Raw genomic sequence first — 24,563 nt, forward strand, 5'->3', positions numbered from 1 at the left:
TAGTTTCATTTTGCTTAGACACAGACTAAGTGAATTATGACTATTCACCTAAAAGTCCCTCCACACCGCTCCCGGGGACACCCAGCTCACCCGGGTGGCGCTCTGGCGGCACCCCAGGCAGCACAGGGTTACTCCGATGGCTCCGATTATTGACACTGCTCTGCCTCGCAGGTCGAAGTCCTTAGAGGCATTCCTCCCTGACCAGACCTGCCGGAGCCAGGGCCTGTTGTCAGGGGCCAGGTGCGTCAGGGCAGGTTCCCGCACACGCACAGGAGAGCTGGTCAGAACGTCTAGTGGGGCTGCCATGAAGCCGCTGCTGTTCTCTGCCACCCTCTCCGGCCTCGGTTCAGCTCCTGGAACTTGGCCAAACGTGCTTCCGCTTGGGGACTTCACACGGGGCATCCCTGAGTGACAGTCCTTCCATACAGACACTTCCCGGTCCCCGAGACCCTAAGTCTCCTTTCGTTCTAGTCTCTACCAGCCTTCCCTGTTGGAAGCAAGTGTCGCATGGAGCGGCCAGGTGTTCTGTCTGAGGTCATTTATTTAATGTCCTTCTCCCTGAGTGACTGCCAGCGCTGGGAGGAAGGGGCAGGCCTCAGGGTGGGGTCCCGCTCTGCAACCACCTGCCATTCTGCCTTTCTCCTGCAGGGGGACAACCCATTCCTGCTAAAGTAGCCTTGTCCCCTTCCCACTCAACACAGTTTGGTTATTTCTGCCTCTAGACCTTGACTTTGGTCTCTGTTGTACCCCCCACCTTCTCAAAAAAAAAAAAAAAAAAAAAAAACCAGGGCACAACCACCTTCCTCAGGAATCGCCCGAGTCCCCCACAGCCCTGCAGCTCGATTCTTACTCAACTTCATACTCACAAGCTCCTGCTGCTTCTCACCGAAACGGCAGCGATGCTCAATGGTCAGTGCAGGGGAGGGGGTGGGCCTCTGGGGCCAGGGCCCAGGTGGGTGCTCAAGTCAGGACTGCACAGTCCTCAGCTGGGGGCCCTCGGGGAAGTCATGTCACCTCGTTGCCTCTGCCCCTCCAGATTCTCCAGGTCAGTGCACGAGAATCACCAGACGTGTATGTGCATGCTGAGTCACTCAGTCGTGTCAGACTCTTTGCAGCTCCGTGGATTGTAGCTTACCCGGCTCCTCTGTTCATGGATTCTCCAGGCAGGAATACTGGAATGGGTCGCCATGCCCTTCTCCACCAGGAAGAGTCATGAAAACTCAGACTGCTAGGCCTGGGTGTGGCCTAAGAATCTGCCTTTTTGGCCGATGCCCTGGTGAGGCTGATGCTGGTAGTGCCAGGGCCCCACTTGGAGAACCATTGTCAGAGTCATCAGGGAAGGCGGACGGAGATTAATTCATGTCAACCAGGTAGAACCATGGGGCACATAGTAAGCACTCATCGAAAATGTTAGTTGTTAATACCAATTCATGCCAGAGAGTCTGGCCTTTTTTAACTTCAAGAAGACTTGAGTCCAGGGTCTGGTCACACCATTTCCTGGCTCTGGGACCCTGGGAAAAATCATGGGGCTTCTTGGAACCCCAGAGTTCTCACAGGGTTGTCCTGCAAGAGGTGGAGGGGGAGTTCCCTTCCCAGGATAGCCCAAGCTTGCTAGAGGAGTTCAATACACAGCTGGTGCCTGATGGATATTTCTTGAATCAAATGAGGTTTGAAAGATTGAGAATTCCCTGGTGGTCCAGTGGTTAAGACTCAGGACTTTCACTTCCGGGGCTAGAATTTGATCCCTGGTAGGGGAAACTAAGATCTCACAAACAACATGGCGCAACTAAAAGAAATACTTCATTTAAAATGAAAAAAGAAAGATGGAAGCTGCAGAATGCAACATAAATGTGAGGCATGGCAGTCAAGCCGACACAGGCTCAGGAAACACAGAGACCCGGGGTCCCCCTGCGACCCACAGGGGATGGGGGGGGATAGTCAGTGAGTGAAGCCAATTGGGTGGGGGACGACAGGGAATGGTGGGCACCGTGGCAAATCGGGAGCCAGGCTCCTTCTGAAGAAGCAGCCGCCATCTCTGCCAGTGAGACACGGTGGTATGGAAGTGTGAGCCTAGGGCTCTTGGTCACTCTAACTGTCGCACAAGCAGGAAAGAGGGTTGTTAGGTGAAATCACCCAGCAGTCAAACATGACCTCCCATGGACCACAGCTGCCAGATCAGAGCAGGAACAACTTAAGAATGGCTGGCCTGGGTGCTGGGCTAGAATCCCTGAGGACCCAGGGGGAGGGCAAGGAGGTGGGTGGCAGGCTTCCCAAGGATGGGTCAGAAATCACCAGGAACTAGGCGGGTATTTGGCTTCAGGGCATTTATTTCACATCCCTCCGTACAGGTCCTGGGGCCAGGCGTGGGGGCAGGAGACCAGGCAGGGGGTAGCAATAAATAACACGGACAGACGGAGCTCCCCTCCAGACAGATGAGGTTAAAGGAGGTTAGAGGGAAGCTACAGGTGGAGGTGGGGTGCTGGCGGGGCAGGGGCAGCTGGAAGGAGAGGGAGGCCAGGCCCCCAGGGCTCTCCGTCACCTGCCCCGGCCCTTCCCTGCCCCAGCCCCCACGACTTTGGGGAGGAAGGGAGCCCGCAGCCAGTGGGGGCCATCAAGGGTCTTGGAGGGGGTGGGTGACCGCACAGGGCGTCCCCGGCTCCCTCACTTGACGCGTATTTCAGCATACTCGGCTAGTTCCTCCGTCAGAGTATAGCTGTCCTTGGTGGGTCGTTTCCCCAGGTCCGAGTGTGAATAGCTCAGGTCCAGCTCCGGGGGTTCTCCCCGAAGACCCAGCAGCCTCCTCTCTGATCCCAGGCACCTCTCACTCTAAGAAGGGAGCCAGCCCATTAGGCGGGCCTGTCCCACCTTTCCCAGCTGCAGATGCTGGGGTCGCTGGCACCCCCACGGCTCTAGAGCAGAGTCCCAAGTGAGCCTCCTTCGTCACCCAGCCGACCCAGCTCCTGGGAGCCCCGCCCGCACCAGTGTCCCCTACACAAAACAACTTCTCGCTGCTAAGCCTGAAAGCTGCCCCCAAATTCACTGTCTACATGAAAACTTCCTCAACCTGGGAATTTGAGGGGCACCCAATTCAACCCATAACGCCTTTCTAGATGGAAGCCACCTGGCCAGGAACCCACTTTTCCCAGTTGTTGTGAGTGCCTGGCTCAGCAGTTCAGGTCTGGTGTGGTCCCGCCTCAATCTGGGACATCCTCCAGGTGCAACTTCAGCTTCCCCATCACACCTGCCGTCCTTGACCTCCCTCCTTCAGACACACACACACACACACACACACACACACACACACACACAGACAGGACAGTAGCCACAGACAGACAGACGGGAGCAGTAGTGGGACAGAATAGACAAGGCCAGGGGGTGCTTGGCAAGGCCACACTGAACTGGGGACCAACCTGGACGCCTGACGGGGACGCACACACATGCACGCCAACCCCAAAGCCCAACACGGGCCCAGAGGCAGGCACACTGAGGCCCCCGGAACCTACCTCCTGGGGTGCTCATTCCAGGGTAGAGACCTGTCTGGACTATTGGAGAAGGAAATGCAGTCATAGACCCAGGCGGAGAGAGTCAGAGCTTCTCATGGGCCCCGAACTCTACAGCCCCACTCACAGCCTCAGCCTGAGCGCCCTGTCCCAGCCCAGGGCCAAGCCAGTCTCAGCAGATTTTTCCTCCCTTTCTTTGGGGCCAGCTCCCCCTCCACCCAGGGCCTCCCAGGCCCCTCCCAGGCCCTTAGTGTCCCCAGCACCCAGGATCTCTAGCCAGCTTGGCGCCATGGGACTCTGGCCTCACCTCATATTTCTCCGGCGCCCCGGAGATGCGGAAGTCGCTGCTGAACACGACGGGGGGATTGTCCCCGCCCGAGAAGCTGGGGCTTTCCGTCACGTTCTTTCTGCAGGGCAGGACATGTCAGCCCCAGTGCAACTTTCGGCTTCCCTACTCCTCTATCTGCAATCCCCTCTACCCTGGCAGTTTGGCCCAAGGGACTCCAGAGCTGCTCCCACCCATCTCTAAGATGGAGTGGGGGCCGCTTCGGTGAGCAGCCTCTTCCCATCCATCCTAGCCCATCCCTCTCCTGCTTCACAGCTGAAGATGAGCCACACCTGGGCCCCAGTCTCTGCCATCTTCCGGACCCCTGCCTGGCTCCTCTGGGTTCTCTGGGGCCATCTGTACCCCCCGGCTGCCAGGATGCGGAATGGGGAGATTAATTCCTTGTCAGGAGAGCTGATGTGTGTAACACAAGGAAGAGAAATAGCAGCAAGTGGGTGTGACTTGGGACTGGGGAGTGTTTATTGATACCACAGATTATGTGTAGTTGTTGGAGTTTCTGGAACCCACTGTGACTGATGCTGTGGCTGCCAGCCAGGGTAGTGGCTCTCCACATCACAAGGGAGGGGCAGGAGAAGACAGCAGAGAATGTGGGGCACCTGTGATGACTGGTGGGAAGGGTCCCGTCCAGGCACCGACACCTGTGACCCGACCACGGCAGCTCCAGTTAGCCAGTCCACTGTCCTCCACCCAGCTGAATTCTCACAGCGGAATCCGCCCTCTCTCACCCACGCCCAGCCTCCAACTGGTCTGCCCGCCCCTGCCCTTGGAGGCTCCCTCCACCCACCCCTCGCCGTCCCACCCCACCACACTCCAGCTCAGCCCCCGTAGGCCACTCACTTTCTGCGCGTCTGGGTGATATAGCAGACGATGGCAATTAGGATGGCAAAGGCCACCACGGCTCCCACAGGTCCGATCTTGGCCCACATGAGCCGGTCTGGGGAAAGAGAAGACCCGGGCACCCTCAGGGCTGTTGGTGGGAGTAAGGACACCAGAGTTCTTAGGAGGCTGGGGCAGGGGTGGGAGTGAATCTATTTATGGAGCAGGCACACCCTTGCACTGACTGGCTAGTTGAGCTATTGGAGGGGCCCTCGAAGTGTCAGCAAGCTTGGGGCAGCCTCTCCTAACCGGCCGGAAAGCGCATCTTGACCACCTGATCAACAGCATAGCCAGACCATCACTCAGCGGCCGGTAATCAGCCTCGGGGAGGGGAGCTTAGATCCAACGGGGGCCCCATCTGTCCCTTGACTCCCAGCCCCAGGCCACTTCACTCACGGGCTCCCTGGAAGGGCAGCTCCAGGCTCTTGGTGCCGTAGAGGTTGTGGGAGGTGCAGATGACCCGGGGCGGGGCCTGGGCCTGCCCCCGCAGCGTCAGGATGCTGGTGAGCAGGAGGCCGCTGCGCTCTGAGTACACGAACTCACGCTCCGTCTCATTCACGGTCACATTGCGCAAGGGCAGCTCGAAGGCCACGGACGGCTCTGGGTTGGCTTTCACCACGCATAGGCACTGCACCGTGTCGCGGGCTGCCGCACAGTGGGACTCCAAGAGGATCACAGGGGCGACTGCCGGGGCGAAACAAGACCCGGTAGGCTGGAGATGGGGCCTTGGGGGCTTCTGGGCTGAGATGAGCTGCCCGTGCCCCTGCACTCCCTCTTGTGTGTGCTCGCTCAGTCACTTCAGTCGTGTCCGACTCTTTGCGACCCCATGGACTGAAGCCCGCCAGGGTCCTCTGTCCATGGGATTCTCCAGGCAAGAATCCTGGAGTGGGTAGCCGTGCCCTCCTCCAGAGGATCTTCCCGATCCAGAGCCTGAACCTGTGTCTCCTGCATTTTCTGCATGGCCAACAGATTCTTTACCACTGAGCCACCGGGGACGTCCCACACTCTCTCTGACGCCCTCTCTAATGCTGCTCACCTTGTAAAATATAAATCAGATAGACTATAGGGACTTCCCTGGTTGTCCAGTGGCTAAGACTTTGCACTCACAATGCAGGGGGCCAGGTTCAATCCCTGGTCAGGGAGCTAGATCCCACATGCCGCAACGAAAACATCTCACATGCCGCAGTGAAGATCTCAAGTGTTGCAACTAAGACCTGGCACAGCCAAATAAATAAATATATATATTTTTAAAACATGAGGGGCTTCCCTGGTGGCTCAGTGGTAAAGAATCCACCTGCCAACACAGGAAACACGGGTTCGATCCCTCACCCGGGAAGATCCCACATGCCATGGAGCAACTAAGCCCATGCACCACAACTACTGTGTGCTCTAGAGCCCAGGAGCTGCAACTACAAAGCTCACGTGCTGCAGCTACTGAAGCTGCATGCCCTAGAGCCTGTGCTCTGTAACAAGAGAAGATACCACCATGAGAAGCCCACACACCACAACGAGAGAAAAGCCCATGCAGCAACTAAGACTCAGCACGACCAAAAATAATTACAATCTAAGCAAAAAAAACCGTGAAATAAAATCTTTAAAAGTGATAAATATAAATAGATAAATCAGATCACGGCGCTCCCTGCTTAAACTCACCCCCTCCAACTGCTCCCCGCGTCACTTAGAATAAAACCCCAATACTTTGCCTTGGTTTGCAAAGCCCTGTAGGGCTTAGCCACACTCAAATCTCCTGCTTTCACTCTGGCTCACTCCCTTCCAGACACACCGGCCTCCTTGCTGTTTCTCATACTTGTGGAACTTTTCCCCACACCTGGAGGTCATCCGTTTCTCCCTCAGCGTAGAGCACTTCCCTGACACCTGGGGAGCTCACACCCTCACTCCAGGCAGCTTCTGTGCAGACCACGCTCTTTCTCTGACCACACCATGTAAGCAGTACCTCATTGCACTAACCATTCACTCGGGTGTGCTCCTCAGCACTTATATCTACCCGAGTTACATGCTGATGTGACTGCTCTCTTATTTCCATCCAGACAAATGCTTCCCCTCTCTCCACTCTGTCCCCACTGTTAGAATACCCCTTTCTTTTTTCTCTTTTTGCCACACCAAAAAGCATGCAGGATCTTAATCCCCTGACCAGGGATCAAACCCATGCGCCCTGCAGTGGAAGCTGGGTCTTAACCACTGGACCGCCAGGAAGGTTTCCAAAACATCCCTTTCACCTGGCAGGAGCTCTGGGAAGATTCATGGGATGAGAGACTGAGTTCAGCCAACTCTGCCTCCAGGCCATCCTGCAGATGTCCCCACTCACTCCCTGGAGACCCTGCGTCCTGACCCTCCCTCCCTCATAGGATGCACCAGACATCACCCTCCACCCAAGATAATTTTGTTGAGCTTTGCTTCCATTTGAATTACGAAAATGATACTGGGATGGTTTTTTCCCTTTCATTTTGCAATATGAAATTATAATAGAACATTGAATGTCGCTTTTTAATCTATGTTCTCTTTCCTTCTGAGAGTTTGGTACTCACCTCTGCTCACTCTAGACTGACCTTTGGTTCTCAGTCCTGAGTAAATCTCACTTCCATAGGGACAAAAGATCCTTGGCCCACCTTTGTTGTGGATCAGTTGTGTCTGACTCTTTGCGACCCCAGGAGCTGCAGCCCCGGAGCAGCTGCAGGACTGGAGCCCACCTACCTCACTTATTTTCAATTTCCAGCCAAAAAGAATATGCAGGTAACAGTGATGGGGCACGGAGCCATGAGACTTGGGTATTTGCAATAGGGATCATTCCATTTGGAATGGGTACATATCTCTAAGTCTAGTAAATAAAAAGTTAAATAGTCCAGATTCTGTTTAAGCAGACTTGTATATGCTTGCTATGTTGTTGCTTAGTTATTAAGTCGTGTCCAACTCTTTTGGGACCCCATGGGCCCTCCTGCCTGTCTCCTCCCTCCATGGGATTTCCCAGGCAAGAATATTGGAGTGGGTTGCCACTTCCTTCTCCAGGGGATCTTTCCAACCCAGGGATTGAACCCATGTCTCCTGCATTAGCAGGCGGATTCTTTACCACTTAGCCACCAGGGAATCCCGATGCTTACTATAGTATTAACAAATTAACACACCACAGAGTAAATTAGTAATGACCAACCTGAACTGACAGTGATTATTTTTAAAAGTAAAAATCTTCTCATTCTAGACTGTACCACTAGTACAGGTGTGACAGGGCTGCGGGCATGCTGACAACCTGCTGTGTGCTCAGCATCCTTGCAGAGTTGCCGGCAGCCCCGAGACCTGTGAAACCCTGACTGACACTAGACAAACCCCAGGTCCCACAAAAGATGGGAAGTTCTGGGACAGCTTTGGCTTGAATTCCAGCTCTGCCATTTACTGGCTGGTGGCCGGAACCAGGCCACTCAGCTTCCTGGACCTGCAAGATGGACTTCTCATCTGTGCAAACAGGGGTAATGGGTGTTTGACTCACCAGGGACTATGGAGAATACACTCTGAAGTGGGAGCATGAGTGCTTGAAAAGAAAGCTTAACATCCCACCTAGGGATTTAGGATTAGATAAAGCGACTGCAAAGAGATCCAACCAGTCCATCCTAAAGGAGATCAGTCCTGGGTGTTCATTGGAAGGACTGGCTGAAACTGAAACTCCAATACTTTGGCCATCTGATGCGAAGAGTCAACTCTTTGGAAAAGACCCTGATGCTGGGAGGGATTGGTGGCAGGAGGAGAAGGGGATGACAGAGGATGAGATGGTTGGATGGCATCACCGACTCGATGGACATGAGTTTGAGTAAACTATGGGAGTTGGTGATGGACAGGGAGGCCTGGCGTGCTGCGCGGTTCATGGGTTCGCAAAGACACGACTGAGCGACTGAACCGAACTGAAAGCGACTGAGCACGCGCGCATGCACATCGAACCTTTCCAGCAGAGGGCGCACGTGAGCAATGCCTTGGCAGCAGGAAGGCAGCGGATATCCAGCCGGGAGTTCAGGGAGATGAGAGGGAAATTAAAAGGGTGTCTAAGACTCATAGGGCACGTGGGCTCCTGTCAGGCTCTGTGGGAGCTCACCATAATATTCGTAGTGTAAGATACTGTCACACCCATTTTTCAGAGAAGAGAATCAGAGCTCAGCAAAGGTGAAGTCACTCGTCTGGGATCACACAGCAAGACGGAAACAGTGCTTGGATTCAGACCCAAGTCCATTCAGCTCTGTCGGTCGCTGGGCACCAGTAACACTTCTACTTCTTCATATCAAACTGGGGTGACGAGCAATCCCTACCCCGAGTCACATTGTTGTGAGAACGAAACAGGTCAATAGGCTCGGACCTGTAAAGGGCTCGGACCTGCTCGTCACAAGATCTCAGGGAGGGTGAGCGCCCTGCAGGTCCCCTGCTGGAACCCCCTCCTCAGGAGCACCCACCATTGTCAGTGAGCATGGAAGCCCCAATACTAGGGGACACAGACTTCGGGGACAGAGAGGGGACTGAGGGATGGTTCTGCCGAGCAGCCTGAGGCTGGACTCCCAGAGTGCAAGCACTGTCACCCAGACCTCAGAGCCCAGCGACAGGCTCAGCAGGGGTGGGGGTGGGGGCACGGCTCTTGTCCCCTCCGGCACATTGAAGGCCTTGAGTCCTTCGGGACCAGGGACTTCAGGGGAACTGAAGCAGCCAGAGGTTTACGAACTGGACAGACAGGGTCCAGAAGAATCTTGACACTGGCCAGCCTCCCAGCTGCATGGCCTTGGGGAATTCTGTCCTTCAGTCTCTCCTCAGTGAAGGGAGATGATGACAATATGCAGCTGCTTCAAGAGGTGACCAGGGAGGGGGTTGGGGACTTAGTGTTTAATGGGGACAGAGCTTCAGTTTAGGAAGGTGAATAATTGGGGAGATGGGTGATGGTGAGAGCTGCACAACAGTATGAATGTACTTAGGGCCACTGAGCTGTACCGTTAAATATGGTTAAGATAGTGCATTTTATATTATGTGACTTTTACAACAATTAAAAAAACACATAAAAAGAAAGAAAGAAAGAGGCCACCACAATAACACGTGCTGGGGATGCAGTCCTGGTTCAGGACAGGCCCTTCAGTGTTGTTTGCTGCTGCCACTCATACTGTGCTTCCCTGGTGGATCAGGTGGTAGAGAATCTGCCTGCAATGCAGGAGACCAGGATTCAAACCCTGCTGGGAAGCTCCCCTGGAGAAGGAAATGGCAGCCCACTCCAATATTCTTGTCTGGAGAATTCCATGGACAGATGAGCCTGATGGGCGACAGTCCATGGGACCGGATGGTCTGCAACTGAAAATGCACACGAGGTGGAGTTGTGTGTACATTCAAGGGCTTCCATCAGGTTTTCAGGGGGTTCTCTGACTCTTACACCTAAGAAGCTCTGATTAGGGAAGTAGATATAATGAGGAAAAGCAAGAGGAAGGAGGAGGGGCATGTATGAAGAAGGCAGAGTATACACAACCCATACACATGATCACGATTGATGCTGGGAGGGAGCAAACTGGGAGGAAAGAAGTCCCCAAGATGAAAGGTCAGCAGAGCAGTGACGGCCATCACCTTGCCCTGGAATAATCTGTCTGCACTTTGCCGACAAAGCCATAGTCAAAGCTATGGTTTTTCCAGTAGTCATGTATGGATGTGAGAGTTGGACCATAAAGAAGACTGAACATCAAAGAACTGATGCTTTGGAAATGTGGTGCTGGAGAAGACTCTTGAGAGTCCCTTGGACTGCAAAGAGATCAAATCAGTCAATCCTGAAGGAAATCAATCCTGAGTATTCACTGGAAGGACTGATGCTGAAGCTGAAGCTCCAATACTTTGGCCACCTGATGTGAAGAGCTGACTCATTGGAAAAGACCCCGATGTTAGAAAAGATGGAAGGCAGGAGGAGAAGGGGACAACAGAGGATGAGATGGTTGGATGGCATCACTGACTCAATGGACTTGAGCTTGAGCAAAGTCCAGGAGTTAGTGAAGAACAGGGAAGCCTGAAGTGCTGCAGTCCATGGGGTTGCAGAGTCAGACTCAACTTAGCAAGTGAACGACACCTGACTGTGGCCACTTGCAGACTATTGAGTATGGACTGTGCTCAGTACCTTCTGACAAACTTGTGTGGTGGGGACCAACAGTAGGTGGAATAAGTGCGTCTGGAAGTGGTGAATTTGGAGACAAGTTCCAGAGGCCAGGCTGCGGTTGGGGAGGAAGCAGAGAGAATGGAAATATGGAGGTGACATTCCAGAAGGAGGTGCTGGAGGAGGGGAAGTGGAAACCATGACTTGGGAGCTATGACCTGAATGATGGCTGGGGCAGGAGCGGTGTGTTGGCAGTGCTGTCCAGAGAAGGGAGGTCAGGAAGGGGACTGGTTGGCAGTGGAACAACAAGCTCCATTCCCAAGACAGTTAGCTTTTTATCTGCATCCATCTCATCTCTCTGGCTGTGCTATATCTGTTAACATGCTTGGTGTCCTCTCGGTCCTATCTCCCGCCTCCCATTGAGCCACACAGCTCATGTACATAACAACGACTTGATCAATGTATTCTGATGTCATAACACAGGATGAGGTCAGCTTTGGGCATTACAGGAGAGTGGAACCAGACTGCTGCATCTGAATCTCAGTTCTGCCTGGGTGACCTGGGGTGAGTGACATAACCCCTAAGGGCCTCAGTTTCCTTCTCTGGAAACTGGGGACAGTAAGAGAACCTCCCTCACTGGGATGCCAAAGAGGTGAAAGAGTAGGCTCCTGTCAAGAGCATCCAGCAGTGCCTGGTCCCTAGCGATGCTCCACCAGGTTAGAGGTTGCGGGTTTTGTTTTAGTTAATGCATGTGTGCGTCCCTGGCGGCTCAGACAGTAAAGAATCTGCGTGCACTGTGGGAGACCCGAGTTCGATCCCTGGGTCAGGAAAATGCCCTGGAGAAGGGAATGGAAACCCACTCTGGTATTCTTGCCTGGGAAATCCCACAAACAGAGGAGCCTGATGGGCTACAGTCCATGGGGTCGCAGAGTTGGACAAAACTGAGGGACTAACACTTCTACACTTCAAAGAAGCAATGGCCACAGGATTCAGAAATATCCTTGGTCAAAAGCCCATCCCCGGGTGTGAGAATATTATATTCTCAGGTGGGACTTTTTTTTTTTTTTTTGCCAACCCGCACGGCATGTGAGAGCTTAGTTCCCCAACCAGGGACTGAACCCATGCCCCTGCATTGGAAGTGTGGAGTCTTAACCACTGGATTGCCAGGGAAGTCCCTTAGGTGGGCCTTTTCTTGCTTTGGATTCAGCTTCCCCGCCCCCATCTGTTGGAGCAAAGCTGACCCTTGGTTGGGATGCTGAGTGTCCCCCATTGAGCTCCACCACAGGGGTGGGTGGGCAGGAATCAAGCCCACCTACTCTCATCAGGGGCAGAGGGTCGAAGGTGGGGGTACTCACACTCCACGGACAGGTTGAAGGCGGTGGCCCTCTGGCCGTACTGGTTCTCAGCCACACACCAGTACTCTCCGTCATCCTCGGGTGTGACGGCAGGCAGCTCCAGCTGCAGCTCACTCTCGTAGATGACCGTGGCCAGAATCTGCTTCTCCTTGAAGATGGTGAGGATGGGATCCGGGTTGCTCTGTGTGGAGCACAAGATGGAGACTGTCTCGCCCTCCACGGCCACCACTGTCCCGTTCACTGTCGGCTTCCAGGGTGCATCTGGGGGGCAGGACAGGGGGCCAGTGGTCAGAAGCCAGGGGGGCCTCTTCTGCCAGCCAACTCTCACCCCTAAATGTGACCCCCAACACCCTAAGTGGAACACAGGACAGCCCAAGTAACCCCAGGACTGGCTGTCTCATTTACAGAGATTCTGCAGACATGGTGCTTGTGTCTGAGTCCTGGCTGTACCCCGTCCCAGCTGTGTGTGGACCCATGTCTTAACCCTTTGGGCCCCCTTTTTTAAATCTGGAAGCTAGGCTTAATAATATTCCCAGCTTCATAGGGGTCACTGAGAACAGACTATGACATGCACTGCTTTAGCCTGAACAAGGCCGATGAAGATCTCTGTCCATGTGGACAGATGCTGTATAAGGAAATCAAGTATCTAGTTGGCAAGATGGGGAGGGGCACATTGGAGAAAAATAAAGGTGGGATGGGAAGACAGGGTAGTTATGGCTTTAACTAGGATGCTGAGGGAAGGCTCCCGTGAGACTAGAAGGGGGCCAGGAGAAGGCAATCAGCCATGGGGATGTCTAGGGAAAGACCATTTGTGTAGGGCATTCAGAAACTGCTGAGTAAATCAAACGCTGCCTGGCACTGTCATTTTTATTATCCCCAGTCCCGGGCACTTTGCCTCAATAAATATTTGTGAGTGAATGAATGAATGAATGACCTCTCCTTGGCTCCTAGCCAAGAATCCTGTTTGACCCGCCCCCTCCCCCTGAAGCCCTATAATGTTCCAGAGTGCCCACAGGGGCTGGATCAGGCTTGGGTTCCCTTCAGCCCTCCTATTGGAACTGTAATAGAGCTCATGTTAAAATGCAGATTTCAGGGTTTCCCTGCTGGTTAAGAATCTACCTTGCAATGCAAAGGACATGGGTTTGATCCCTGGTGGTGGAACTAAGATCCCACCTGTGTGTGTTCAATCGTGTCTGACTCTTTGTGACCCCATGGACTGTAGCCTACCAGACTCCTCTGTCTGTGGGATTCTCCCAGAAGGAACTGGAGTGGGTTGCCGTTTCCTTCTCCAGGGAATCTTCCCAACTTAGGGATCAAACCTACGTCTCCTGCATTGGCAGGCAGATTTCCTATGATTGAGCCATCTGGGAAGCCCCTAAGATTTTAGGCCCACACGATGCAGCCAAATAAACAGATATTTAAAAAATAATAATAATAATAAAATGCACATTCCGGGGGCCAAGCCCAACTCTACCCCCCAGGAAACTGAATTTAACAGGCTTTCCTTGGTGGGCAGGGACCACCTCTGACTCTCTCTTCCTATCTCCATCTCCTCCTAGGCAGGAGATTGGTGCCCAGCAGGTGGGCAAAAATAAAGAATAAAAGAACTCCTTAACCTGAAACTTCCTCTCCATCTTCATCTCAAGTGCAGGCATGACCTGACCGCCACCGCTACCCCCAACCCCGGCCCCCCAGCTCTGCCCTGGGCGAGGTTGGTTTCCCAGTGCCCAGTGTGTGGGGCGCAGAGGGCGGCGACTCACACATGACGCTGAGCCCTACGGTGCGGTTGTCCTGGCCGTAGGTGTTCTCAGCCAGGCAGAGGTAGACGCCGTCTTCGGCGGGGGTCACTTCGTCCAGCTCCAGGGACAGGCTCTCGGCCACGGCCTCCCGGAGCACCGTGCCATCCCGCATCCAGGTCAGCAGCGGCGGCGGGTTGCTGTCGGCCCCGCAGAACAGGCTGACGTGGGAGCCCTCGATGGCCTCGACCGTGGAGTTTATCTCCACGATCACCGGGGGGTCTGCGGCAGGGAGGGAGGACACAAGACCTCAGCTGGCGCGCGCGCAGGCCCCGCCCCCGGCCCTGACCCCTCCCCCGGCCCGCCCCGCCCCCGGCCCGCACCCAGGCTCACACTTGATGTCCAGGCTGGCGTAGCCTTCGAACTGCAGGGTGGTGTTGGGGAACGAGGCCTGGCAGCCCAGCCGGTGGCCGTTGGTCTCCCTGGTGGGCACAAAGTGCAGCAGCGACACCTGCACCCAGGTACCCTCCTCCTCGCGCAGCCGCCCCAGCACAGTGGGCTCCCCGAGCCCCTCGTGGCCCAGCCAGCTCAGCTCTGGGTGCAGCTCCGGGCAGTTGTCAGGCACCATGCAGCTGACCTCCACTTCTGTGCCGGCCATCACCTCCGGGGGGACCACGATGTTGGGGGTGTCTACGTGAGCCCGGGAGATGGAGGGTGAGGAAGCAGCGTCGCCCACCAGCCGTCCCCCACCCGCAGGCCACTGTCGGACTCCATTCCTGTCGCCTGGTTCCTCCCCGCCCTTGGATGCAGAGTTCCCCACAACCTGCTCTTTTCCTGGGTACTGTTCACCAAGAAGCCCTCGGCAGATCCAACGAGGGATGTAATAATAATGGAAACAACAATATAGTGCTCTGAGTACTTCACCAGTGTTTGACTTGCCAGTCCTTCCATGCTGAAACTAGAGGGTGGGTAATGTTATTTTGATCGTTTTACAGATGAGGAAGCTGAGGGCACAGCTAGTACCAGATAAAACTGAGCTTCAAACCCTGTTGCTCTTGCTTCATCATCTGTGCCCTATGTGTGCATGCTCAGTCACGTTCAACTCTTTGCAAGTCCATGGACTATGTAACCCACTAGGCTCCTCTGTCCATGGAATTTTCCAGGCAACAATACAAGAGTGGGTTGCCATCTCCTCCCCCAGAAGATCTTCCCAACCCAGGGATGGAAACTGAATCTCTTGCATCTTCCTTCATTGACAAGCAGATTCTTTACCAACTTTGCAACCTGGGAAGCTCGTGCCCCAGACAATATATTATATTCCCCAAGAAACTTTTCTCCTTCCCATGTTTGCTTTGCTTTACCTTCCACGTGTGTGTGTGTTTTGGGATGGGGGGGGTGTCCTGGAGCTGTGTCTGTCTGTTTGTGCCAGTTTGGAGTTGGGGGTGGGGTCTCTTTCTGCATCAGGGCTGTAATCTGGCTCCTCACATGGTCTCAGAGCTGATGGGGAACCTGAACCTAAGGGTCCCATGCCTCTCAGGGCCTCTCAGAAATGAGGCAGTGGACCCTACTCTGCCCAAACTAGCCCAGAGCTGCATTCTATTTGGTGTAAACTTAAGACATTAAAAAATATATATAGCAGCCTATGCTGAAAATACACAGCTCTGGTTCCCCTTGAAAATTCAGAGAATTTCCTGGCCATTCAGTGGTTAGGACTGCGAGCTTCCACTGCAGGGGATATGGGTTCGATCCCTGGTCAGGGAACTAGGATCCCCCATCCCACTTGGCATGGCCCAACACAAAACAAAACAACAAAAACTCAGACTGCCTGAGATCTATGGCCCTGCATTCTCATGCTACACTGTTTAGCTTGAGCCGAGCTCCATGTTCTAGGCACTACTTTGCGCACTTGACAACTATTCCCTTATTGAACTTTAAGTGCTGTTCTTATCCCCATTTTACAGAAGGTGGTAACAAGGCACAGAGAATTTCAGCAAACTGCCTACAGTAGCCCAGCTAATACAGGGATACAGAGGCCTTACTGCAACCCCCGAGCCCCACTGACTTTCCCCCCGGTGTCTCTGAAGAGTAAAAGCACTGCTTTCCTCTGGGGAGGACAACACAACTCGGGGCCCTGCTTTGCCCCTTTTTGTCATCTGCCTGGTCATGTGGGCAGAGGCTTGGCACCCCTCCCTCCAGCCGAACCAGCAAGTCCTTGGTTCTGCTGACCAGACCTCCCCAGAGGGGCTCTGGGAGGGCTTCCTGTTTCCCATGCTCCCTGCCCCCAGCACAGCCCTCCGAGACTCACTGATGATGTCCAGGACGCTGTGCTCAGAGAAGGTGTACTGGTTGTAGCCCCCCAGGTCCCCTCGAAAGTAGTATTTGCCACCCAGCTCGGGGCTGAGGTTGCTGAGCAGGAGGGTGCAGTTGCGCAGGCCCAGGTCCCCCAGGAGGCGGCTGCGTCCCTGGAAGCTCTCGTGCACCACCTGCGTGCGTGACTTGAAGACCACCGGCGGGTAGTTTTTCGGATAGGGGCTATTGAAGTACCAGACGCCATGGACGACGGCCGGCCGCAGCTCATCAGGGAAGCTGAAGCGGCAGGGGATGGAGACGCACGTGCCCTCAAAGGCTGAGATGGACGACGGCATCCAGGCGCCCCACTGACCCCCACGAGAGGCTGTGGGTGAGCAGGATCACTGAGGCTGAGAGACACATCCTGCCTGGGTGCCCCCAACCCCCACTCCCATCACCTCCCACCACCTGAGGGGTCCAAGGACCCCAGCCTGCTCAGGGGCCAGGACCCATGGACCCCCAGACCCCCAGGCATTATTACCTGAAATCATAATCCAAAACAGAGACAGCGCCGTGAGAAATATCATTTTGTACAGCAAGTGAGCAGAGCTGGAGAGGGGAGAGGAGAGTGTTCAAGGCCCAGGGAAGTGAAAAGTAAGACTTCAGGCAAGATTTTGGGAAGCAGCCCATTCAGATGTTAGCTGCTGCTGCTATTAGTATTTATGATCACAGACACATCTGTGGCATCAACCATGTACCACCCGTGGTACTCTACTATACAAATTCATTTGAGGTAGGTGCAATTATTACCCTGTCTTTGTAGCTGAGCTCCAGCAAGATTGAGTAACTTGCCCAAGGTCACACAGCCAGCAAGCAGCAGAGCTAGGATTCAAGCCCTGTCTGCCTGTCCAGGGTTGCAGACCTCACCACCAAACTGTCCTGACTCTACCTGGGTTTGTTGTTATTCAGTTGCTCAGTCATGTCAAACTCTTTGCGACCCCATGGACTGCAGCACACTAGGCTTCCCTGTCCTTCACTGTTTCCCAGAGTTTGCTCAGATTCATGTCCATTGAGCTGGTGAAGGTATCTACATGGTTAGTGACGTGCTAATAATTATCTTCATCATCATCATGCCTTTGGGGATCTCCAGAAAGTAAGGATAGAGCCAAGTTTGGATGAGCAAGAGGAAGCAGGAAAAGGCAAGAGGAAGGGAAGTTGGAACCCTCCCCCCTCACCTCTGTCTCCCTGAGTTGGGAATGCCTTCTGGTCCCACTTGCAGCTGTCAGCCGGCCAACCTGGAGCAAGAATCAGACAGGTGCAAGGAGGTGGGGGCCCGAACATCCCCCACCCGCACTCTCAAGATCCGCCACGAGTCGTGGCCGTTGTCAGGCTACCCACACAGTCTCTGTTGTGCATGGCCTCTGGATGTTTGAGACCCTCCCACGCAGCCTCAAAGCTACTCTGTGGTCACCTCCCGTGGCAAGCAATGATGGAGAACTCCAGGGAAGCCAAGGGGAGCAGCAGAGCTTTGGGGTGGGGGAGGTGAGTGATGTGAATGGGGCAAGGGAGCACTTGTCCCATGGCTGAGGCCTGGGGGTGGCAGGCAGGGACCCAGCCCCATCAATGACTGGGTTTCACAGCATCAGCATTCCCAACATGCCGCGGGAATTCCTGCCGCCCTCTCCCGCCCCACAGACGGCCCCTGGTGTCCTCACCCTCCAGAGGCCAGAGCCTGGTTACAAAAGAGGCCTGTTCCCTCAGGGTGAGGGTGCCTCGTCCTGGGAGGCTTCTGAGGTAGGTGGGGTTGAGAGAAGAGCTGGGAACGCCTGGCTGGGCTCTGAGTGGAGCCGGGAAGGACCAGGGACTGGGGTTAGTGAGTCCCCGGCACCCGGTTGCTCTGTGGGTCGCCTCGGGTTGGAGCCAGGGTTTCCAAGTGGCTGCTTTTTTGGCCTTTGACACTGTCTTCCCACGGACAGACGCACCCAGTCAGACACATGCAAATGCTGGTATGAAATGTTACAGATCTGGGCAAAACTAGAAGGAGCCGGTCCACCCCAACAGCACTGCCCAGGACCTTGCACACACCAACAGGCACAGGGACCCACGTGCAGCAGATACTCACACATACCTGCACGCTCCTGCCCACCGCACACCTGGACAGGCACAGGCGTGGCCATCAGGCACACGCACTGCATGCCATGGTCCCAAAGGCACTCGGACCGGCACACACACGGAGGTGTGGCTGCGGCCAGCCCCACCCAGACCCCTGCCGAAGAACACACGGCAGATGCCATCTTTGTACCTGCCTCAGGGCGGTACGGTGGGTAGACATAGGTGAGGGCCACGGGCCCAGACTTATGAACCAAGCGTGTAGACCACGCATTCTGAATAAGGATGAAAACTGGTTCTTGGGGATGGGGTCCAGAAAAGCCTGAGTTATTACGATGGTTTGTGGCTCTCTAAAGGGCTGTGGTACATAAACACAAACAGTCCATCCATTATCTTAAGATTTCATGGGGGAAGTGGGTTTAGGAAAAGCAAGTCTGAAAGGTTTCCTTAGTGAGATGTTAAAAAAAAGATTGAGAAACACTGAGGTGGGTTAAGGCTCACTCAGAGAGGTGCACGCGCCTGTGCACACATGCTCCTGTCGTGTGCTCAGTGCTGGAACTTGCCCACTCAAGCCCCCACCCCCGTCCCCTCCCAGATGGCAGGATACAGACCTGTGATCACCTGGGCATCCTTTCGCTCTTCTCCTGGCCCTGGACCACTTCCACCCCAACTGCCATAAACCTAGGAGCCCCAGGGCAGAATCTCCACCGGAGGGGTGCTGAGGAGGGCGCCTCATTCTCTCTCTCTCTGTGGTTTCCTCCCAAAGCGCTGTCAGTGTCTGTGCCATGATCCCAGCCCACGCCCAGCGCGGTCCTGAGCAGCACCCTCCCCCATCCGAAATTAGTGGCCGCTCACAGCCACCATCCACGGCCCAGAACGCCCTGCGTTGCCCGCGCCCTGGGCGACACTGCCCCGTGCGCTCAACCCGGGTCCTCCGCTCTCCTCCCCGTCCCCAGCACTCTCAGCTGCAGTACTCACTTGATGCTCTTGCTTCTGCACCCTCTGCTCCACCGGCCCTGCTTGCAGTCCCCTGGCCTCCCAGGGTCTAGGCCCCCACTCGCCAGCCCCTCCCCTCCCCCCGGGTGCCAGGGGCCGCCTGCCTCCAGGGCCCAGCTCCTCCCTGCCCCCGGGGGAGGGGGGCACAAAGGGCCCTTGTCACCACAGCTCGGACTGGGCAGCCTGACGCCTGGGTTCCACGAGCTCCTTCCTGGAGGGGCTGGGGGTGGCTGCCTCACTCGTTCCTCGCTCCATCCCCGCGCACCCTAGTTCTGGGTCCCAGGTTGGGGGGGGGGGGGCGGCTCTAACATCTCTGGAAGTCTCAGGCTGAGATGCAGAACATGTAGTCCTCAGCTTCAAGGGAATCTTGGTGGCAAAGCTACTGATAACCTTAGGCCCAGGAGGCCGTAGAAGCCAGTGTGACCAGGAGGAAGCAGCTTCTAGAGCTCGCTCTCAGCTTTAGTCCCCTCATCCTCCCTAGAGGATGTCATGTTTGGTGCCCACACCCTGGTCTATTCTCTTCCAGGCTCTTCTTCCCATCGGAAATGACTTTATGTATTAACTGTCTCCTCCCATGAGGACATGACCTTCAGGAGGACAGGGCTTTGCTTCCTCCCACTCTACCCTGCGGGGAGACGGAGTCCTGAGTTCAACTTCCTAAACGCAGAGTGGGTGCATGAGTGTGTTCCTCCAATACCCTCACTGGAGGCCTTGGCACTGTTCCTTCCTCCTGGAAACTCCCCTGCCCTGTTTCACTTCCCGATCTGCTGCTGACCAGCCCCTCTCGCCAAGCTGAGCCCCCCTGTTTAAAAGCTGCCCCGGGGGCTTCCTCTGTGACTCAGTGGTAAAGAATCTGCTTGCCAATACAGGAGACATGGATTCAATCTCTGGTCTAGGAATATCCCACATGTCACGGAGCACCCACATCCTTGCCCCACAACTACTGATCCTGTGTTCTAGAGCTCATGCCCTGCAACAATAGAAGCCAACGGCAAGGAGAAGCCCTCATTCCACAATGAAGAGCAGCCCCCACTTGCTTCAAGTAGAGGAAGCCCTCGAGCAGCAGTGAAGACCCAGCACAACCATAAATGAAATATTTAAATGCTGCCTGGTCCTTCCACGGCCCTCAGCACCTTGTTCGCCCACCTGCACTCTCAGTGAGCTGTTTCCCCACTGGCATCTGAGCTCAGGTTTCCGCCTGTCTGTCTGTCTGTCTTGTTCACCCTTGTGTCCCCTAGCACAGTGCCTGGTGCGTGAGGGTGCCCAACCCGGGCTGTGCTGACTCTCTGAGCTGAATGGGGACCCTCTGTGTGCAGATTCCATGGGGATCCTCCTGCCGCCCCAGGCCCAGTCATGGTGGTGGTGTGACTAAGTGTTCAGTTCAGTTGCTCAATCGTGTCTGACTCTTTGAGTCCCCATGAACCTCAGCACACCAGGCTTCCCTGTCCATCACCGACTCCCGGAGTTTACCCAAACTCATGTCTAGCGAGTCGGTGATGCCATCCAACCATCTCATCCTCTGTCGTCCCGTTAAGTGTAGTAGTGGCTTGATCATGAGCTGCTCAGCCACACTGGGGCATCTTCTGTCCTCCTTCGGGCCAGAGCAGTGGGGAGGAAGGGAGGAAGAGAGGGCCCTTTCTCCCAAGGGAGAGCCCGGCCCCAAGGCACAGGGGATGGGTCGAGGCGGGGAAATCCCTCAGACTGGGGAGTGAGGAGTCAGAGAAGCCTGGAATGGGGGCGATGGGGAGTCCCACCCCCACCTCAGGCTTCATGATGTCAGACTCTGCCCGTGCCTTTCCCAGTCAGGGACAAAGGCCCATTGAGAGTGGGGTGGGGCCTGAATGCCTGGGTCCCAGAGAAGAGAGGGACCTGGTGTGTGGGCATCGGGGGAGGACACGGAGATCTTGGAGGACTCATATGTCACAGCTTTCCACGCCAACACCAGCCGCGTTGGAGTTGTGTGTCTAGTTTGGGGGGTCCGCCATCTCTCTGGGTGTGAACTGAAGGCTGTCCCTGGGGGCGGGCTGCACAGGTGAGTGTGTCCCACAGAGGGTGCTGTTGCTGAGATCTGCACCCAGGTCCCCAGCCCACAGGAGGACTCAGGGACCTGGGAGCCTGTGCCCACAGAAAGGCGAAGTGCCACTCAGATCCAGCTACCAGTGCTGCCCAATCACCGGGTCTTTCCAGACAAGGCAAGTTTGCTAGGGTGACTGTGACAAAGCCTCATAGATCAGGTGGCTTAAAAAACAGAGTTTATTGTCTCATGGCTATGGTTTTACCAGTAGTCATGTACAGATGTGACAGCTGGACCATAAAGAAGGTTGAGCACCAAAAGACTGATGCTTTTGAACTGTGATGCTGGAGAAGACTCTTGAGAGTCCCTTGGACTGCAAGGAGATCCAACCAGTCCATCCTAAAGAAGATCAGTCCTGGGTGTTCATTGGAAGGACTGATGCTGAAGCTCCAATACTTTGGCCATTGATGCTAAGAGCCAACTCACTGGAAAAGACCCTGATGCTGGGAAAGATTGGGGCAGGATGAGAAGGGGACAGCAGAGGATGAGATGGTTGGATGGCATAACCAACTCAGTGGACATGAGTTTGAGCAAACTCCAGAAGATAGTGAAGGAGAGGGAAACCAGAATCAGACACGACTTAGCACTGAACAGTAGCAACAAATTGTCTCATGGTGCTGGAGACTAGAGGTCTCCACATCCACGTGGTGTTCTCCTATATGTGGGTCTCTGTGTCCAAAATTTCACTTTTTATTAGCACACCAAACCTACTGGATTAGGACCCACCTAATGACCTCATTTTAACGTAATTATCCCTGTAAAGACTCTATCAAAGGACTTCCCTGATGGTCCAGTGATTAAGACGCCGCACTTCCAACACAGGGGGTGGGGGTTTGATCCCCGGTGCAGGAACTAAGATTGCACATATTGAGCCAAACAATAATAAAAAAAAAAAAGACCTTCTCACCAAATAAGGTCACACAACTGCATTGGGGGTTAAGACTCCAACATTTACATTTAATTAATTAATTGGCCATGTGACTTGAAAGATCTTAGTTCCCCAACCAAACGTTGAACCCAGGCCCCAGCAGTGAAAGCACTGAGTTGAGTCCTAACTACTAGACTGCCAGAGAGTGAAAGTCGTTCAGTAGTGTCTGACTCTTTGCGACCCCATGGACTATACAGTCCATGGAATTCTCCAGGCCAGAATACTGGAGTGGGTAGCCATTCCCTTCTCCAGGGGATCTTCCCAGCCCAGGGATTGAACCCAGATCTCTTGCATTGCAGGCAGATTCTTTATCATCTGAGCCACCAGGAAAGCCCTGCCAGGGAAACCCCAGCATATAAATTTCAGAGGGACCTAGTTCAGTCTGTAACAGCAGGAGTTCAGATTTTTGTGTGAAATATCTCAGTCTTTAGGTATTTGCCCAATTTTTACCTAAAACATTGTACAGACTGAGCAAAATTCATCTCAGGGCAGGATCAAGCCCTTGCGCCCACTTGCTCCACATGCTCTTGACTGGAAGCAGGTGCTTGGTCTAACCCAGAGGCGCTCTCTGCCATCAGCCAACAGCAGGAGTCTTCAAAGTGTGGCCCCCAGGTCAACAGCAGCAGTATCAGCTGGGAGCTTGTTAGAAATGCTCATTCCAGGCCCCACCCTGGACCTGCCAAGTCTGCGTTTTACTAGGCCTTCTGGGAGATTTGGGTGAACACTGATGCTTGGGTACCTCTGTTTCCCATCACTAGGACCACCTGGAGGACTGGCTAAGCTGAGAGAAGAGCATTGGTGTGGGGATGACCCTGGTGGTCCAGTGGCTAAGACTCTTTGCTCCCGATACAGGGGGCCCAGGTTCACTTCCTGGTCAGGGAACTAGATCCCACATGCCACAACAAAGATTCTGCATGTCGCAATTAACACCCAGTGCAGCCAAATAAATAAATAAGAAGAAATATTTTTTCAAAAAGCCCTGGTGTCATGAAATGCAATCAGCAATTTCGAGTTTCCCACCTCCGGGGTCTGAGAGGCCTCCACCTCCTCTGTCAGTATGAATCCTTCCCGTCAATGAGGCATTGGACGTTTTCCAAAACTGCTTCACACTCTTCTGTTGCTGAGCATCACGACAGTCCGAAGAACTGAGGATTCTAGAAGCTTCTCTCCTTTTACAGATGAGGAGGTGGGGTTTCAGAGTGGGGCGAGGATGCCTGAGAGATCCCACAGCTAGGAGGCGCAGCCAAGCTGCCCACACAGCCCTTCCTCTCCCTGTCCTTCTGTCTCTGTTTAGGAAAACCTCTCACAGAGGACGAGCCTCTTGTGGCTTCCGAGGCAGAAGCTGATGGTGTGCAGAACCAATCTGGCTCCCAGCTGGGTTTAGTTTGGCTCCAGAGTGTTGATGTTTTAAAAATCAGATTCCTTTCATCAGTTGCCAAGATTTTAGGAATCAGGAAATTTCACATAAAAATAAGGATCGCCACCTTCTTTTGAAAAGTAACTCTCGTGATGTTTGGCCCTCCAGTGGGTGCGGCAGGCCTGCCTGGCAGCCCTCGTTGAAGGGGGCCCCCCGGCCTCCCCACTCCCTATCTTTATACAATACTGAGGCCAAGTGGCTGAGGCCCTGTATCATTGTGCTAGCAACGATGTGCTCTCACAGGCTAAGATGATAATGAAATGCATCTTGCATCTCCTCTTCTATCAAAAGTGGGCAAATCAAATAAATTGAGAGGAATGCAGTTTTGAAGAAGAAAGGGAGGGAATTCAAGCCCTGTGCAGGTGAATGGTATTGTCCTATGGGTCCTAGGCCAAGTGTGTCCTTACCGAGCGCATACAACTGAAGACGCTCCTGTGAAACAAATCCATCAGGCCTCACTCATTTATTGCACTTATCTGCTCCCTGAAGGCCAGTGGTTCTCAAACTTTTTGGTCTCAGAACCCCTTTATACTCTGAAAACTTGAGAACTTCAAAAACTTTTTGTTCTAGTGAGTCATCTCTATAGTTGCTTTATCTATTAGAAATTGAAACTAGGTATTTTTTATCTTTTATTATTTTTTTGGTGGCACTGGTTCTTTGCTGTTGCAAGTGAGCTTTCTCTACTTGCAGCCAGTGGGGGGCTACTCTCTAACTCATCTAGTTCCCTGATGTGCAGGCTTCTCTTTGCCACGGCTTCTCTTGTGGAGCCTGGGCTTGGTTGCCCCACAGTGCGTGGGATCCCAGTTCCTGTAGCAGGGATCGAGCCTGAGA

At 54.2% G+C, this 24,563-nt stretch overlaps 1 protein-coding gene and 1 non-coding gene across 4 annotated transcripts; one reads left to right on the forward strand and one right to left on the reverse strand.

The window, feature by feature from the left end:
* Positions 1–2,309: 2,309 nt before the first annotated feature.
* MAG (myelin associated glycoprotein) lies at positions 2,310–19,400 on the reverse strand. Of its 3 annotated transcripts, XM_070451786.1 has the most exons (12): positions 19,296–19,400; positions 17,444–17,503; positions 16,750–16,817; positions 16,225–16,593; positions 14,313–14,609; positions 13,944–14,201; positions 12,184–12,444; positions 5,119–5,406; positions 4,684–4,780; positions 3,808–3,907; positions 3,504–3,542; positions 2,766–2,826 (listed from the first exon to the last, which is right to left on the reverse strand). In XM_070451786.1, the coding sequence occupies exons 3-11, from the start codon at positions 16,793–16,795 to the stop codon at positions 3,516–3,518; spliced, it is 1,743 nt and encodes a 580-aa protein (XP_070307887.1). In that variant the 5' UTR covers positions 16,796–16,817; positions 17,444–17,503; positions 19,296–19,400; the 3' UTR covers positions 2,766–2,826; positions 3,504–3,515. The 3 variants fall into 3 exon arrangements, with proteins under 3 accessions (XP_070307884.1, XP_070307887.1, XP_070307886.1); XM_070451783.1 differs by lacking the exon at positions 3,504–3,542 and having other exon boundaries at positions 2,310–2,826; positions 19,296–19,399; XM_070451785.1 differs by lacking the exons at positions 2,766–2,826; positions 3,504–3,542 and having other exon boundaries at positions 3,808–4,484.
* TRNAV-CAC (transfer RNA valine (anticodon CAC)) lies at positions 5,794–5,865 on the forward strand. Its single transcript has one exon. It is a non-coding gene; the product is annotated as a tRNA-Val (tRNA).
* Positions 19,401–24,563: the final 5,163 nt, after the last annotated feature.

This window comes from Odocoileus virginianus, chromosome 20 (assembly GCF_023699985.2).
Source record: "Odocoileus virginianus isolate 20LAN1187 ecotype Illinois chromosome 20, Ovbor_1.2, whole genome shotgun sequence".
Classification (NCBI taxonomy): domain Eukaryota; kingdom Metazoa; phylum Chordata; class Mammalia; order Artiodactyla; family Cervidae; genus Odocoileus; species Odocoileus virginianus.

Coding starts and splice junctions, on each gene's coding strand:
- MAG (XM_070451783.1), bottom strand. CDS start 16,795: ATGATATTTCTCACGGCGCTGTCTCTGTTTTGGATTATGATTTCAG. Junction 16,594..16,749: donor GTTTTGGATTATGATTTCAG/GTAATAATGCCT, acceptor GCTCACCCACAG/CCTCTCGTGGGGGTCAGTGG. Junction 3,908..4,683: donor ATCACCCAGACGCGCAGAAA/GTGAGTGGCCTA, acceptor CCTGCCCTGCAG/AAAGAACGTGACGGAAAGCC.